Genomic DNA, 12,207 nt, shown 5'->3' with positions numbered 1-12,207 from the left:
ATTGTATTCCTTCTTTGTTTATATGATATGTCGTCCGGTAAGATTGAGTTTTCCATCTCAGAGGAGGTGAGCCAAGGAACTGTGGTTGGAAACATAGCAAAAGAATTGAACATTAATGTTAAGGAAATGGAAACAAGCATGTTTCAGATTGTATCCGGATCTACCGCGAATTATTTTGATGTTAAATTAACAACAGGAGAATTGTTTGTCAAAGAGAGAATCGACAGAGAGCAGGTTTGTGGAAACAATTTGAAGTGTACCTTAACAGTAGAGGCAGTGGCTCAAAATCCTCACAGTCTTTACAGAATTCAAATACATATTTTGGATGTAAATGACAACGCACCCACGTTTCCTGGTAGTTCGCTTACCTTGAACATAACCGAGGTTGCTACCCTCGGAGAAAGGTATCACTTGCCCATAGCAGAGGACCCCGACACAGGAAGTAATTCTTTAAAAGGCTACCGACTGAGTCCCAATGAATATTTCTCTTTGGAAACTCAGAGCGAGGGTGTGCAAGGTCTATCTGCTGAATTAGTGTTAAAAAAATCATTGGATCGCGAAAAACAGCCTTTTATAAAACTCCTATTGACAGCGTTTGATGGAGGTAAACCACCAAAGACCGGTAACATAGACATCATAATATATACATTTGATGTAAACGACAATAATCCTGTGTTTACTAAGACTCTTTATAAAGTTCAGGTGACTGAAAATGTTCCCTTTGGAACCAAACTAATCACGGTAACCGCCACAGATGCAGATGACGGCATGAACAGCGAGATTGAATACTCGTTAATTGGAAACCGAAATTCAAAAGCTTCTGAAAAATTCAGCATAACGCCAGACACTGGAGAAATACACACGCAGGGACAAATTGATTACGAGGAAACCCCTGCTATTGAACTGCGAGTCCAAGCGAAAGACAAGGGCTCTCCACCACGTAGTGCACAATGCAAAGTTTTAGTGGAGGTGATAGACATTAATGACAATGCTCCAGAAATAACCATAACACCCCTGCTGCAAACTGTGAGAGAGGATACAACGCCAGGGAAAGCTGTTGCTCTTGTTACAGTTTCAGATCAGGACGGAGGAAAAAACGGAGACATAAAGTGTACCATCAAAGATTTAATCCCTTTCAAACTCGACTCTAATTATGATAACCATTATTCTTTAGTTGTAGATAGACCACTGGACAGAGAAAGAGATTCCCACTACAACGTCACCATCATAGCCACAGACGGTGGCACCCCGCCTCTCTCCAGTGCTAGTGATTACATTATTTATGTCTCTGACGTTAATGACAATGCCCCACAATTCCCAGAGCCTGTGATAAATGTATACCTAAAAGAAAACACTCCTGTCGGAAGCCTTATGGCGACAGTTAGTGCTTACGACCCAGATTTGAACGAAAATGCCCAAGTATCTTACTCATTAGTTGAAAACAAAAGAAGTGACACCTCTGTGTCCACCATAATGAATGTAAATTCTTTAAATGGGGACATATACAGCATGCAGTCTCTGAACTATGAAGAAGTTAAAAAGTTCGATTTTCAAATCCAAGCAACAGACTCTGGTGTCCCTGCATTAAGCAGTAATGTGACTGTACATGTTCTCATCTTAGATGAAAATGACAACAGCCCTGTTATTCTCCCGCCGTATTCTGACCAAGGCTCCGTGAACTCCGAGAACATTCCCTACTCTGCTGAAGCGGGCTACTTTGTGGCCAAGATCAGGGCTGTGGACGCGGACTCTGGCTACAATGCGCTACTCTCTTATCACATCTCAGAATCTAAAGGCACGAACCTCTTCCGAATCGGAACCAGTTCTGGAGAAATAAGGACCAAGAGACGTATGAGCGATAGTGACTTAAAAACACACCCGCTTATCATAACAGTGACTGACCATGGCGAGCCCCCTCTCTCTGCTTCTATGTCAATTGATGTTGTGGTTGAAGAGGACACAGGAGACAAGCAGACATCTTTCAAACAAGTGCCACTAATTGAGGACACATTTTCAGATCTCAATCTTTATCTGCTCATCGCCATCATCTCAGTAACAGCGATCTTCCTAGTGAGCCTCATCACTTTAATAGCAGTGAAATGCCACAGGACTGATGGTATTTTCAGTAGCTGCAGTGCCCCCATGATCACCACTCACCCAGACGGAAGCTGGTCTTACTCTAAAACTACCCAGCAGTATGACGTGTGTTTTAGCTCTGACACACTGAAGAGTGACGTGGTGGTGTTCCCATCACCGTTTCCCCCAGCAGACGCAGAACTGATCAGCATCAACGGGGGTGACACTTTTATGCGGACACAAACTCTTCCTAGTACTGAAAAGGTAGGGCATGACATCACTTTTAAATTTAATTTTACAAATCATTTTACCGGAGATATTAGACAGTCAGATAACGATCATGAACGTATAGTAGACAAAAGATTTCAACGTATTTAATTTCCTCTGGTGATAAACGAATCAATAAGTTCACAAGTGCATCCTTTGTGTACATTCAAGAGCTTGCATCATGTTTCCAAATGTTTATATTGTTTCCTCCTCTGCTGTTGCCAACTTTTTCAGTTGCTACACTGACTTACTGCTCCATAGTAGACAAATCGTATCGTAGATAAAGCGCTTTGAGTGTTGAGAAAAGCGTTATATAAATGCAATGTGTTGTCGTTGTATCTACAACGTCTTTATCTATGCTGAACTGATTTATTGAGAAAGCATTTTACTCCATTGTATAACATCTGATAAAACTACTGAAACTCCAGAGGAAAATACACTCCAAACATTCACTACATCCGAAACAGGTAAAGCAATCTCATATTAACACATTCCATCGTATTCACGTTCGCGATGCCAGCCTCCTAGCACCAACAGTAGGCTAACACTCGTAAATAACAGGCTAAATAACCTGTCAGAGAGTTTCTTCAACATTCTCATTCACTGTTTCAGTGCTAGAAAAATGGACAGCGCCAAAACCATGGAATAACATCTGGCGACTACCTGTCTGGTCTCGAAATTGTAACATTTGTCATGTCAGTTTTATTTTCGAAACAACATTAATTATTCAGCTTTAAGATTGTTCCAATGTCAAAGTCTGTCATGTTCGTCATGCACCTCATCGAGTTCACATAGTGAAGTTTCAAAACCGTTTCAAGCTAAACGTCACCTCATCGATATCTATTTATTAGAGTAAGCATTCACATACACATTTACATATGCTGTATATAACCACATGGTGTCACTGTAGACCGCGATTTTGATACACTCTGAGAAATGTATTACAGACTCCACCTCTAAGATATATTTATAGAGAATGTTAGGATAGATACGGACAAGGGAGCATTTCAACTGTGAAAATGGTTGTCTCCATTCGTGGAGTGTAAAACTTGTGTTCTGGACAACCTTCCCGCTTAAGGCAAGTACGAGAAATAAGCAAGAGTAAGGGACAACGATGGGTGTTTCAGTTGGAGGATACGCATGGACCTGGATTCTGCTCCTAGCCTGCCTTTGGGACTTGTCTTCCAGTCAGATTGTATATTCGGTTTCGGAGGAGGTGAGCAAAGGGACAGTAGTTGGGAATATTGCAAAAGACTTGAACATGAATGTACAGGAACTGCAGTCACGCACGTTTCAATTTGTATCCGGATCTAACAAGAAATACTTTGATGTAAATGTAAAAACCGGAGACTTGTTTGTCAACGACAGAATTGACAGAGAGCAGATTTGTGGGACTAATAGCAAGTGTGTCCTAAAGATAGAAGCCCTGGCTACAAACCCACACGGCTTGTACAGATTTCAGATACATGTTTTGGATATAAATGATAACGCACCAAAATTCCCGATCAACACTCAAACATTAAACATAACGGAAAACGCGAGTCCTGGAGAGAGACTGCATCTGCCTGTAACAGAGGATCCCGATACAGGAAGTAATTCTGTTAAAAGCTACAAGATCAGTCCTAATGAATATTTCGCTTTAGAGGTACAGAGCGAGGGAGGACAGGGTCTATCCGTAGAATTAGTGCTGCAGAAAGCCTTAGATCGAGAGAAACAGGCTGCTATATCGCTTTTACTGACTGCAGTCGATGGGGGCAAACCTGCAAAGTCTGGAACTTTAGACATTTTGATAAACGTTTTGGATGTAAATGATAACAACCCTGTATTTGGCAAATCACTTTATAAAGTCCAGGTCGCGGAGAATGTTTCTTTTGGAACAGTGTTGACCTCGGTCACTGCAACTGATGCAGATGAGGGTTTGAATGGAGGGATTCGGTATTCTTTAATTGGGCATAGAAATGCTCAAGCCTCTGAAATGTTCGATATAAAACCAGATACTGGAGAGATAAAAGTACAAGGACAACTTGATTATGAGGAAAATCCTGCCATTGAATTGAGAGTTCAAGCAACGGATACAGGTTATCCACCAAGGAGTTCACAATGCAAAGTTTTAGTGGAGGTAATAGATGTGAATGACAATGCACCAGAAATAACAGTGACACCGCTCCTACAGTCTGTTAGAGAAGATACCAAGCTTGGCATAGCTGTTGCTTTAGTTACTGTATCGGATGAGGATGGAGGAAAAAATGGAGATGTCCAATGCGTTGTCAAAGGCACTGTCCCTTTCAAACTGGAATCTAATTACGAAAATTATTATTCCTTGGTGGTAAATGGAAAATTAGATAGGGAAAAAGACTCTGATTACAACGTCACTATCATAGCCACCGATAATGGATTCCCCTCTCTTTCCACTGCTAGTGATTTTGTAGTTCACATTTCCGATGTTAATGATAATGCCCCTCGCTTCCCAGAGTCGCTGATGAACGTTTATGTGAAGGAAAACAGTCCTGTAGGAAGCGTAATTGCGACAATCAATGCTTACGACACAGACCTTGAGGACAACGCGAAGTTATCTTACTCATTAATTGATTATAAAAGTGGAAACATGCCTATATCAACCTTGTTGAACATTAACTCTATAACTGGTGAAATATACAGCCTGCAGTCCTTCAACTACGAGGAAATAAAAAAGTTTACATTTCAAGCCCAAGCTACAGACTCTGGTGTTCCCGCATTAAGCAGTAATGTAACGGTACAAGTTCTCATCTCAGATGAAAATGACAACAGCCCTGTTATTCTCCCGCCTTATTCTGATCAAGGTTCTGTGAACTCTGAGAACATCCCCTACTCTGCTGAAGCGGGCTACTTTGTGGCCAAGATCAGGGCTGTGGACGCGGACTCTGGCTACAATGCGCTTCTCTCTTATCACATCTCTGAACCTAAAGGCACGAACCTCTTCCGAATCGGAACCAGTTCTGGAGAAATACGGACCAAGAGAAGAATGAGTGACAATGATCTAAAAACACACCCATTGATCATTACTGTGTCTGACCACGGAGAACACCCTCTTTCTGCGTCGGTTTCTTTTGATGTTGTGGTGTTTGAAAGCGCAGTTGATATACCGACAACTCTCAGAAAAGTTCCACAAAAATATGATGGATTTTCTGATCTAAATCTGTACTTGCTCGTCGCTATCATGTCAGTATCAGCGATATTCCTCATCAGTCTCATCACTTTAATAGCAGTGAAATGCCACAGGACTGATGGTATTTTCAGTAGCTGCAGCGCCCCCATGATCACCACTCACCCAGACGGGAGCTGGTCTTACTCTAAAACTACCCAGCAGTATGACGTGTGTTTTAGCTCAGACACACTGAAGAGTGACGTAGTAGTGTTCCCATCACCATTTCCGCCTGCAGACGCGGAGCTAATAAGTATTGATGGAGGAGACACATTTAAACGGACGCAGACTCTACCCTCTACTCAGAAGGTAAGCCATAGTGTGTATGGGTTTCATTTGGTCCCTTTACACAGGTGTATCAATCAAGCACCATGCAGTCTGCATTCATAATCATGGTGCTTGATTGTATACACCTGTGGAAAGGGACCTGATGAAACCCATGAATAGATACATATATTGCATGTAATCTATACGTACACAGTGATTAGTTTCAATTTAGACAATACTAGCCTCTACAAGTCACAGTGACAATTGTATTACAGTGTAGATTCAATAGAGGAGACAGGAGAGTAGTAATACATGGTCACGAACCAGCACCACTCTCTTGGACAGTTTTAAATAAGACGGATTCTGTATCCTGCTTCTGGATCACCCTCTGTATTGCATTATATTCAGACATGGTTCCAACTACATTTTATTAAAGTCAACATAATGATAATCATTGTCACTGGCAAGATCAGTTCTGTTCTGCTAATGAAGAACACCACCGATAGGTTAAACCAGGTGGGCAGAGGACAGTTGTGAAGACACATAGACACACAGTCACTACGAAGCAAAACCCCATAATTTCACCCCTTACAAATGTGCATAGATTAAGGGCTGATTAAGGAGAAAAGCCTACTGAATTTACCCCTACTTTTTCCATTCTCCCTAAATTTCCCCCCTTAATCAAGGAATCCCTGAATTAACACCTCAAAATAAAATTAAGATATATTTAAATCATCCTTAATTACTGCCTTAATTACAACAAATACAGGGAACACCTGACTTGACACTTGGTGGTATTTAAGGTAAAATCAAGGGCCTGTTTAACAAATGAAGGGGGTAATTTAAGGTACATTTGAGTATGTTTCGTTTAGTAGTGAGTGCAGGAATGGCCTGTGGTGGAGTAGAATTGTGAGCCATTGTCATGAGTTTTACCTCATATTTATGGTCAATTACAGTCAAGCAGGATGCAACAGTTCATCTAAAAGGTTAATTTCCTTTGTTTGACTACATATACTATTCTATTCACTGGATTACTGGCCTCCTAATATAATGTTGCACCAGCCCACCCAAATATAGTAGCCTAGCCTAGGTTAGATCATCTGTGGCCATTCAGATTGCAGATCTTTTGATTAATACTTGTCGAATGTTGAGGGGTAAAAGTTTGTATTTCTCCCAATGTGTGCTTTTGATGTGAAGCTGGAATCAATGCTTTGGCCTGTCCTGTATTGCTAGGAGATTATCTACAACCTCATCTTGGAAATGTTTATATATAGTCTTATTTTCAAATTCAAGATGGACATTTCCAGAACCTGCTCACTTGCTCTCCATGACTCTCTGACTCTACACACACACTCACTCTCTCTCTCTCTCTCTCTCCCTCCCTCCCTCCCTCCCGCTCTCTCTGTAAGTTCATGTCATGCATTAAGGTTTATCTTATTTGAGCATTTCAGTATACTGTATGTGGTCTAATTGTCATCTAACCTGTTTATTCCATTTGTATTACTTACATTTGTAATTATTTGTCTTACATTCTGTTTGATTAATACTTGTAAATAATATAGTATTTGTAAATGATTCATTAATTAATAATGAATGTTATTATGTAGTGCCATCACACTACATAATAACAACAGCCTGTAGGGCCTATACTTAAATAGGACTAATGGATGCCATCCAATATATAAATGTCAGGTCAATTGTATTTCTAAGCAGTTTACCACTGTGCTACATACTGTACCATGTTATGACAAGTAAACCTTGAAGTCTGATGTTTTCTGACATTTTGGCTATATTTACAATAGGAACAGGCCAGACAGCATTGCAAGGTGAACATTAGGCCACCCAAGGACAGTGCAGTTGAACTAGCCTGTTCAGATTCTGTGCCATTCTGGCGAATGTGAGCGGGTAAGACAAGTCTGGAAGATAGAGACAATCCATCCCAAATGTCAATATGTTCAGACTGTCCATTTACATATTAAAATGGCTGATGTAGTTCCTTGCATGCACGCAGTTTACACGCAGCTCATAGTCTGATTTTTTGGACTTAACATTGACAGAGGGCGGTAGCAAAGAGTTTTAGAGAACCCATTTCATTATAAACTTACCTTTTCTTCTCGCCAAATTCTGTTGACCCGTGATTTCGTTGATATACAGAAACTCTCTGAGATGTTCCGAGTGTGGTTAACGTAGCCTGGTTTAAACTCTACACTTGGAGTTGAGTGAGTAGTTCCCGACGTACTTAACTTATCAGTTCCATAAGTCCCGTTTATGAATTTGCTCAATTAACTCCGTTCTGAGTTTTGTTCGTTTTTGACGACTCTAGACCATAGACAGCTCTAGACACATACCGGTATGACACCGGAAGCTGTGGCCAATAATTTCCCTTTAACAGTAAAAGTATCTCCGATCTTTAAGAGCGTGAAAACATAGTATTATCATGCACGTGAAATGCAAGGATGTTTATATAGTGGTAAGATTTGACTTTGCATATCAGCATTACTTCGTTTAGCTTCATTAGTTGCCATGGACTGCTAACCTCAACAACACTATCAGACAAGTGTGGTGGGAAACTCAACTGCTGTGTGTCTGTGTGTGTGTGTGTGGGGGGGTATCAGGGATTAAAGTGAAAATAAAATATTTGACTGAACTTTTTTCAGGCCATAAGTCATACGTTGTTCATATCCACCTATAGAGATAGCACCCCTTTTGCGGTCGCGACCTATTGGTTTTTAATGTACAAAAAGATGCAAACAGCAAAGTAAAGGGAGTATTCGCCTTATTCACAAAGCGGCCATTGTTTAAACCAAAACGAGGCTACAGGGTACACTTACTATATAATGCCACCAACAGGTAAATGCATAGAACATAACAATCCTATGATTTGTGTACCCTGTAGCCTCGTTTTAGCGGCCATTGAGATTGAGTTTTCCTGATGAACAAAACGATATTTCAGTACCATCCCTGACCATTGCTGACTAGCCATTGCTGTTCTTTTCTACTGCAGCAATATTGTAGAAAGGCTTTACCTTACACTCTTATTTAATTACTTCAGGCCAAAAGTGTTTAAAGGGGAGAATTTTTTTCTTATTAATATGCAATTCAACACCAAGTAAAATCTACAAAATCAAGTTTGCAAGACTTCCCATTTCCTCATCAAAGTAAAGAAATCAGAACATTCGAGATATTGTTGCCTCATCCGCATAAAAAGGTGCCATGTGTAATGTCCGCCAAAAAATCAATTCTTACTCCACATTCCATAAAAGATGGGGGCAGTATACCTCCGAAAATGAGTTGATCTACCCTAGAGTAACAACCAAGAAACGTGTATTGCAGTTTGGCTGGCGGTTATGTTGCCCGTATACCGCCTCCCATGGCCGAAACTGGTATTATGACACCTGTCGGGCTGTGGCTAGTAATTTAGCATGCTAATTCAGGTTGATATCTCTGCAGCACTATACCTTGTCATTTTTTAATGACATCATCGCCCTTATTTCTTCTCATTCTTTTGATGCGTGTATCTCATTTTTTGGATATTTTTACCTCAATTCTTACACATGGCACCTTTAATGAAAACATGGTAGTTTTGAGTTTTACAGACAACTAAGTTTTCCAATGAGCAGCAATACTGTGTGTGCTCATGCAGGAGGTCTGCACATTTGATAACGGTAATCTGGAGAGGGCGCTTTTGTCTTCAGCAACAGGTCGTATAAGGTTGACAAGAGGTTGCGATATGGGGGCGGAGCCAGAGGGGTGGCTCCGGGTGGCACAGGCCACCCTTGAGATTCGATTGGCCACCCCAGGTGCCACCCCAAATCCTAGTCTATGATTGGCCGTTAACATGGTCTAAGGCGGGACCTTTCTTGATGCACTTGCAGCAGTTTGAAGTGTCAAACGTCAGAAATGTAAGTGGCAAACATGCTTGCCTTTATTGGCCTGCGGCACAATTGAACTGCGGACCGAAAGGTTTCCCCGATCAGGAAACACTCCTTAATTCGCAACTTTGTGTAGGCTTAACAGAGGTAGCCTAAATATCGTGCCTATGGCGATGACAGCTTTAAAAAAACAACAACATTTATTTCACTTGTCTCGCTGGATTGAAGGCAGAATGTGGGCTGTTGCGCAAATAGATGAATGAGGGTCAGGAGATTCCGTTAACAAAAACCTAAAGTTTTGCTAACATTTTCTCCATTATTATCGTAAAATATGTCTCCATGCAGGGCAGGGCTGGTTTTAACCTAGGCTAGGCTACTATATTTGGGTGGGCTGGTAGAAATTTTGGGTGGGCAACATAGCAAAGCTGTCAAATTGGATCAAAACATAACATAAACACAAAACAAACACAAAACAATCAGTACTACCTAGCTTGAGTTGCTGCAGCCAACAGCCAGGGATAGGCAGTATGTCTGATACATGTATTTAAAATACTAAATAGTATGTAGTCATTTTTATTTTATTTAGTTGGGAAAAAAAACATCATATTTTGTATCAAAATACTTCATAGGTTTGTAGTTTAAAAATACTGCCAAATACTTTTGGTAAAACCAATAACCTACTTTTGGTGATGTGATTATAAAAGTGCAAAACAATGAATGCTGACTGGTGCTGACTTGCCCAGAGTTGTTGTGATCAGAATATTGAGATTCAGGCAGATAAGTAACATGTAGGTTGCTCACACACACAATACACTCCTTCAAACCAACCTCACGTTTCTTGAGAACTTTAGTCATCCAATTCGAACACATGGAACCGGTTATGTGGTTAAGTTGCACAATGTGCACAATGTTTGCTCACATCCACAATACACTCCTTCATACCAACCTCAAGTTTCTTGAGAACTTTAAAGTTGGCTATCTGTGCGTCACAAACACGACTGACCCCCTTACTCAACAGTTCGCGATGATGACAGATTATTATTTTATGCTAACACGCTCAGTCAAAACCGTCCGTCGCAAATTGTGAAACACATTGTTGGACATGTCATAACAGACGGGATAATAAATTGCATAGGCTACGGTTTATATTGCGTCTTTACGCATGTTAAGCCCTCCTTACACTGACAGACTTTGGAAAGATTTGCAAAGATTTGGAAAAGATTTTTGAAAGACTACAGTCTCAGACCCTCTCACATCTAAAGACAAGTAGCAGAGTTTTAAGTCACTGACTATGATTTTGCAATCAGACTGCAACTAGATTCCTTTAAATGATTACCCATCGTGCAATAGATAAACAGGAACTGAAATAATAGCCTACTGAACTCAAAGTCGTATTTTCGTGTTTCTGCAGCATTGTTTCATGCGTGACATCCCTAACCGATATAGAGTTGTTCTGTCACATGGAAGAGCCGACTAAATTACAAATATTATAAGAATAACAAATAATCATATAGACTACTGCTGTCGCCTACTTTGCCCCTTCCTGTTTGGTGTTGGAGAGAGGTCACTATTGTTTTTTATAGTTCACGTCACTATTTGCATGAGCCACGGCTAGAAAGACTTGCGATAATATCGTCGTAACGGCAAAACTAGAAAAGGACTGACTCCGACTGACTTAAAACCGCTAACATTGGCACCTTACACTTAACGATCTAGTTGACGGGAGCGCGCCGCGATTCCAGCACAACTCCCATGATTTCTGTCCGACTTTGGAAATTTAGTCGCCAACTGTGCGACCAAAATTGTACAATGTAAGGCCGCCATTAGTTGCATTGATTTAAAACTGTAACACTAATAGGCTACATCGGGTGGCATCAGGCTATCTGTTCAAGTCATAGGTGACACCCAAAATGAATGACCTCCCCTGACAAGAGTTCGCGATAGTAGGCTAAGAAATTGTATACATTGATGCACGGAAAGAACACAGCATACGCTTATCTCCGAATTCGCACATAGACCTCACAATGTAGGCTTGGCCACCATATCCAAAAAAGTTAAACGGATTGGCCAACCTCATCAGCTGTATCGATTGTGTCACTATATTCCAACTTGTAGACCGTTAGTCCTCCAGACGTTTTTTTTAAGCAAACGCCCCAGGCCAATGAGACAATCGTGTAGGCCTAGCAATAAACAAAGCGAAACTCATGGCTGACGTATCTTCTTTAGCGGTCACTGATTGAGACACAGAAAGTTCTCAAGAACACTATTAGGTCTTTAAAGATTTAACATCACACACATTAATTCATCGGACCCCCCCTTCCTATTTTTTTTCTCATCGGATCTGCATCGATCTCAAATATGGCATTTCTAGAATCAAATTGACGGAAATCCGCCGCACGACGGATAACTTTAATCCTTGGGGGTATTTGTGTGTGAGTGAGAGAGAGAGAGAGAGAGAGAGAGGGTGGGTGTGTTAGTGTGTGTGTGTGTGTTGGGGCAAACCCCCAAGTATGCATTTCTTCACCGGAAGTGATCTCTGTAAAT

General features: G+C 40.9%; 2 protein-coding genes across 2 annotated transcripts in view; both read left to right on the top strand.

Annotated features, from left to right (window-relative positions):
• The first annotated feature begins 27 nt into the window (after positions 1-27).
• LOC143112688 (protocadherin alpha-2-like) lies at positions 28-2,961 on the top strand. Its single transcript, XM_076274958.1, has 2 exons — positions 28-2,340; positions 2,956-2,961. Exons 1-2 carry the CDS (start codon positions 28-30, stop codon positions 2,959-2,961), a joined length of 2,319 nt encoding a protein of 772 aa, XP_076131073.1.
• A 396-nt stretch (positions 2,962-3,357) lies between these two features.
• Positions 3,358-12,207, top strand: part of LOC143112539 (protocadherin alpha-C2-like) — a 47,309-nt gene continuing 38,459 nt past the window's right edge. The window contains exon 1 of the mRNA XM_076274805.1: positions 3,358-5,833. Within this exon, the coding sequence (XP_076130920.1) occupies positions 3,458-5,833 (2,376 nt within the window). The 5' untranslated portion in view covers positions 3,358-3,457. The remainder of the gene's footprint in view (positions 5,834-12,207) is intronic.

The sequence above is a fragment of the Alosa pseudoharengus genome, unplaced genomic scaffold (assembly GCF_046254945.1).
Source record: "Alosa pseudoharengus isolate Yale_2024_CS ecotype anadromous, Long Island Sound unplaced genomic scaffold, YU_APseudo_1.1 YU_APseudo_1.1_scf_8, whole genome shotgun sequence".
NCBI classification, from domain to species: domain Eukaryota; kingdom Metazoa; phylum Chordata; class Actinopteri; order Clupeiformes; family Clupeidae; genus Alosa; species Alosa pseudoharengus.
This window is presented reverse-complemented; position numbering and strand designations above follow the sequence as displayed.

What these genes read in the sequence shown, in the direction of transcription:
- LOC143112688 (XM_076274958.1), top strand. Translation starts at nt 28, where the DNA reads ATGTCGTCCGGTAAGATTGAGTTTTCCATCTCAGAGGAGGTGAGCCAA.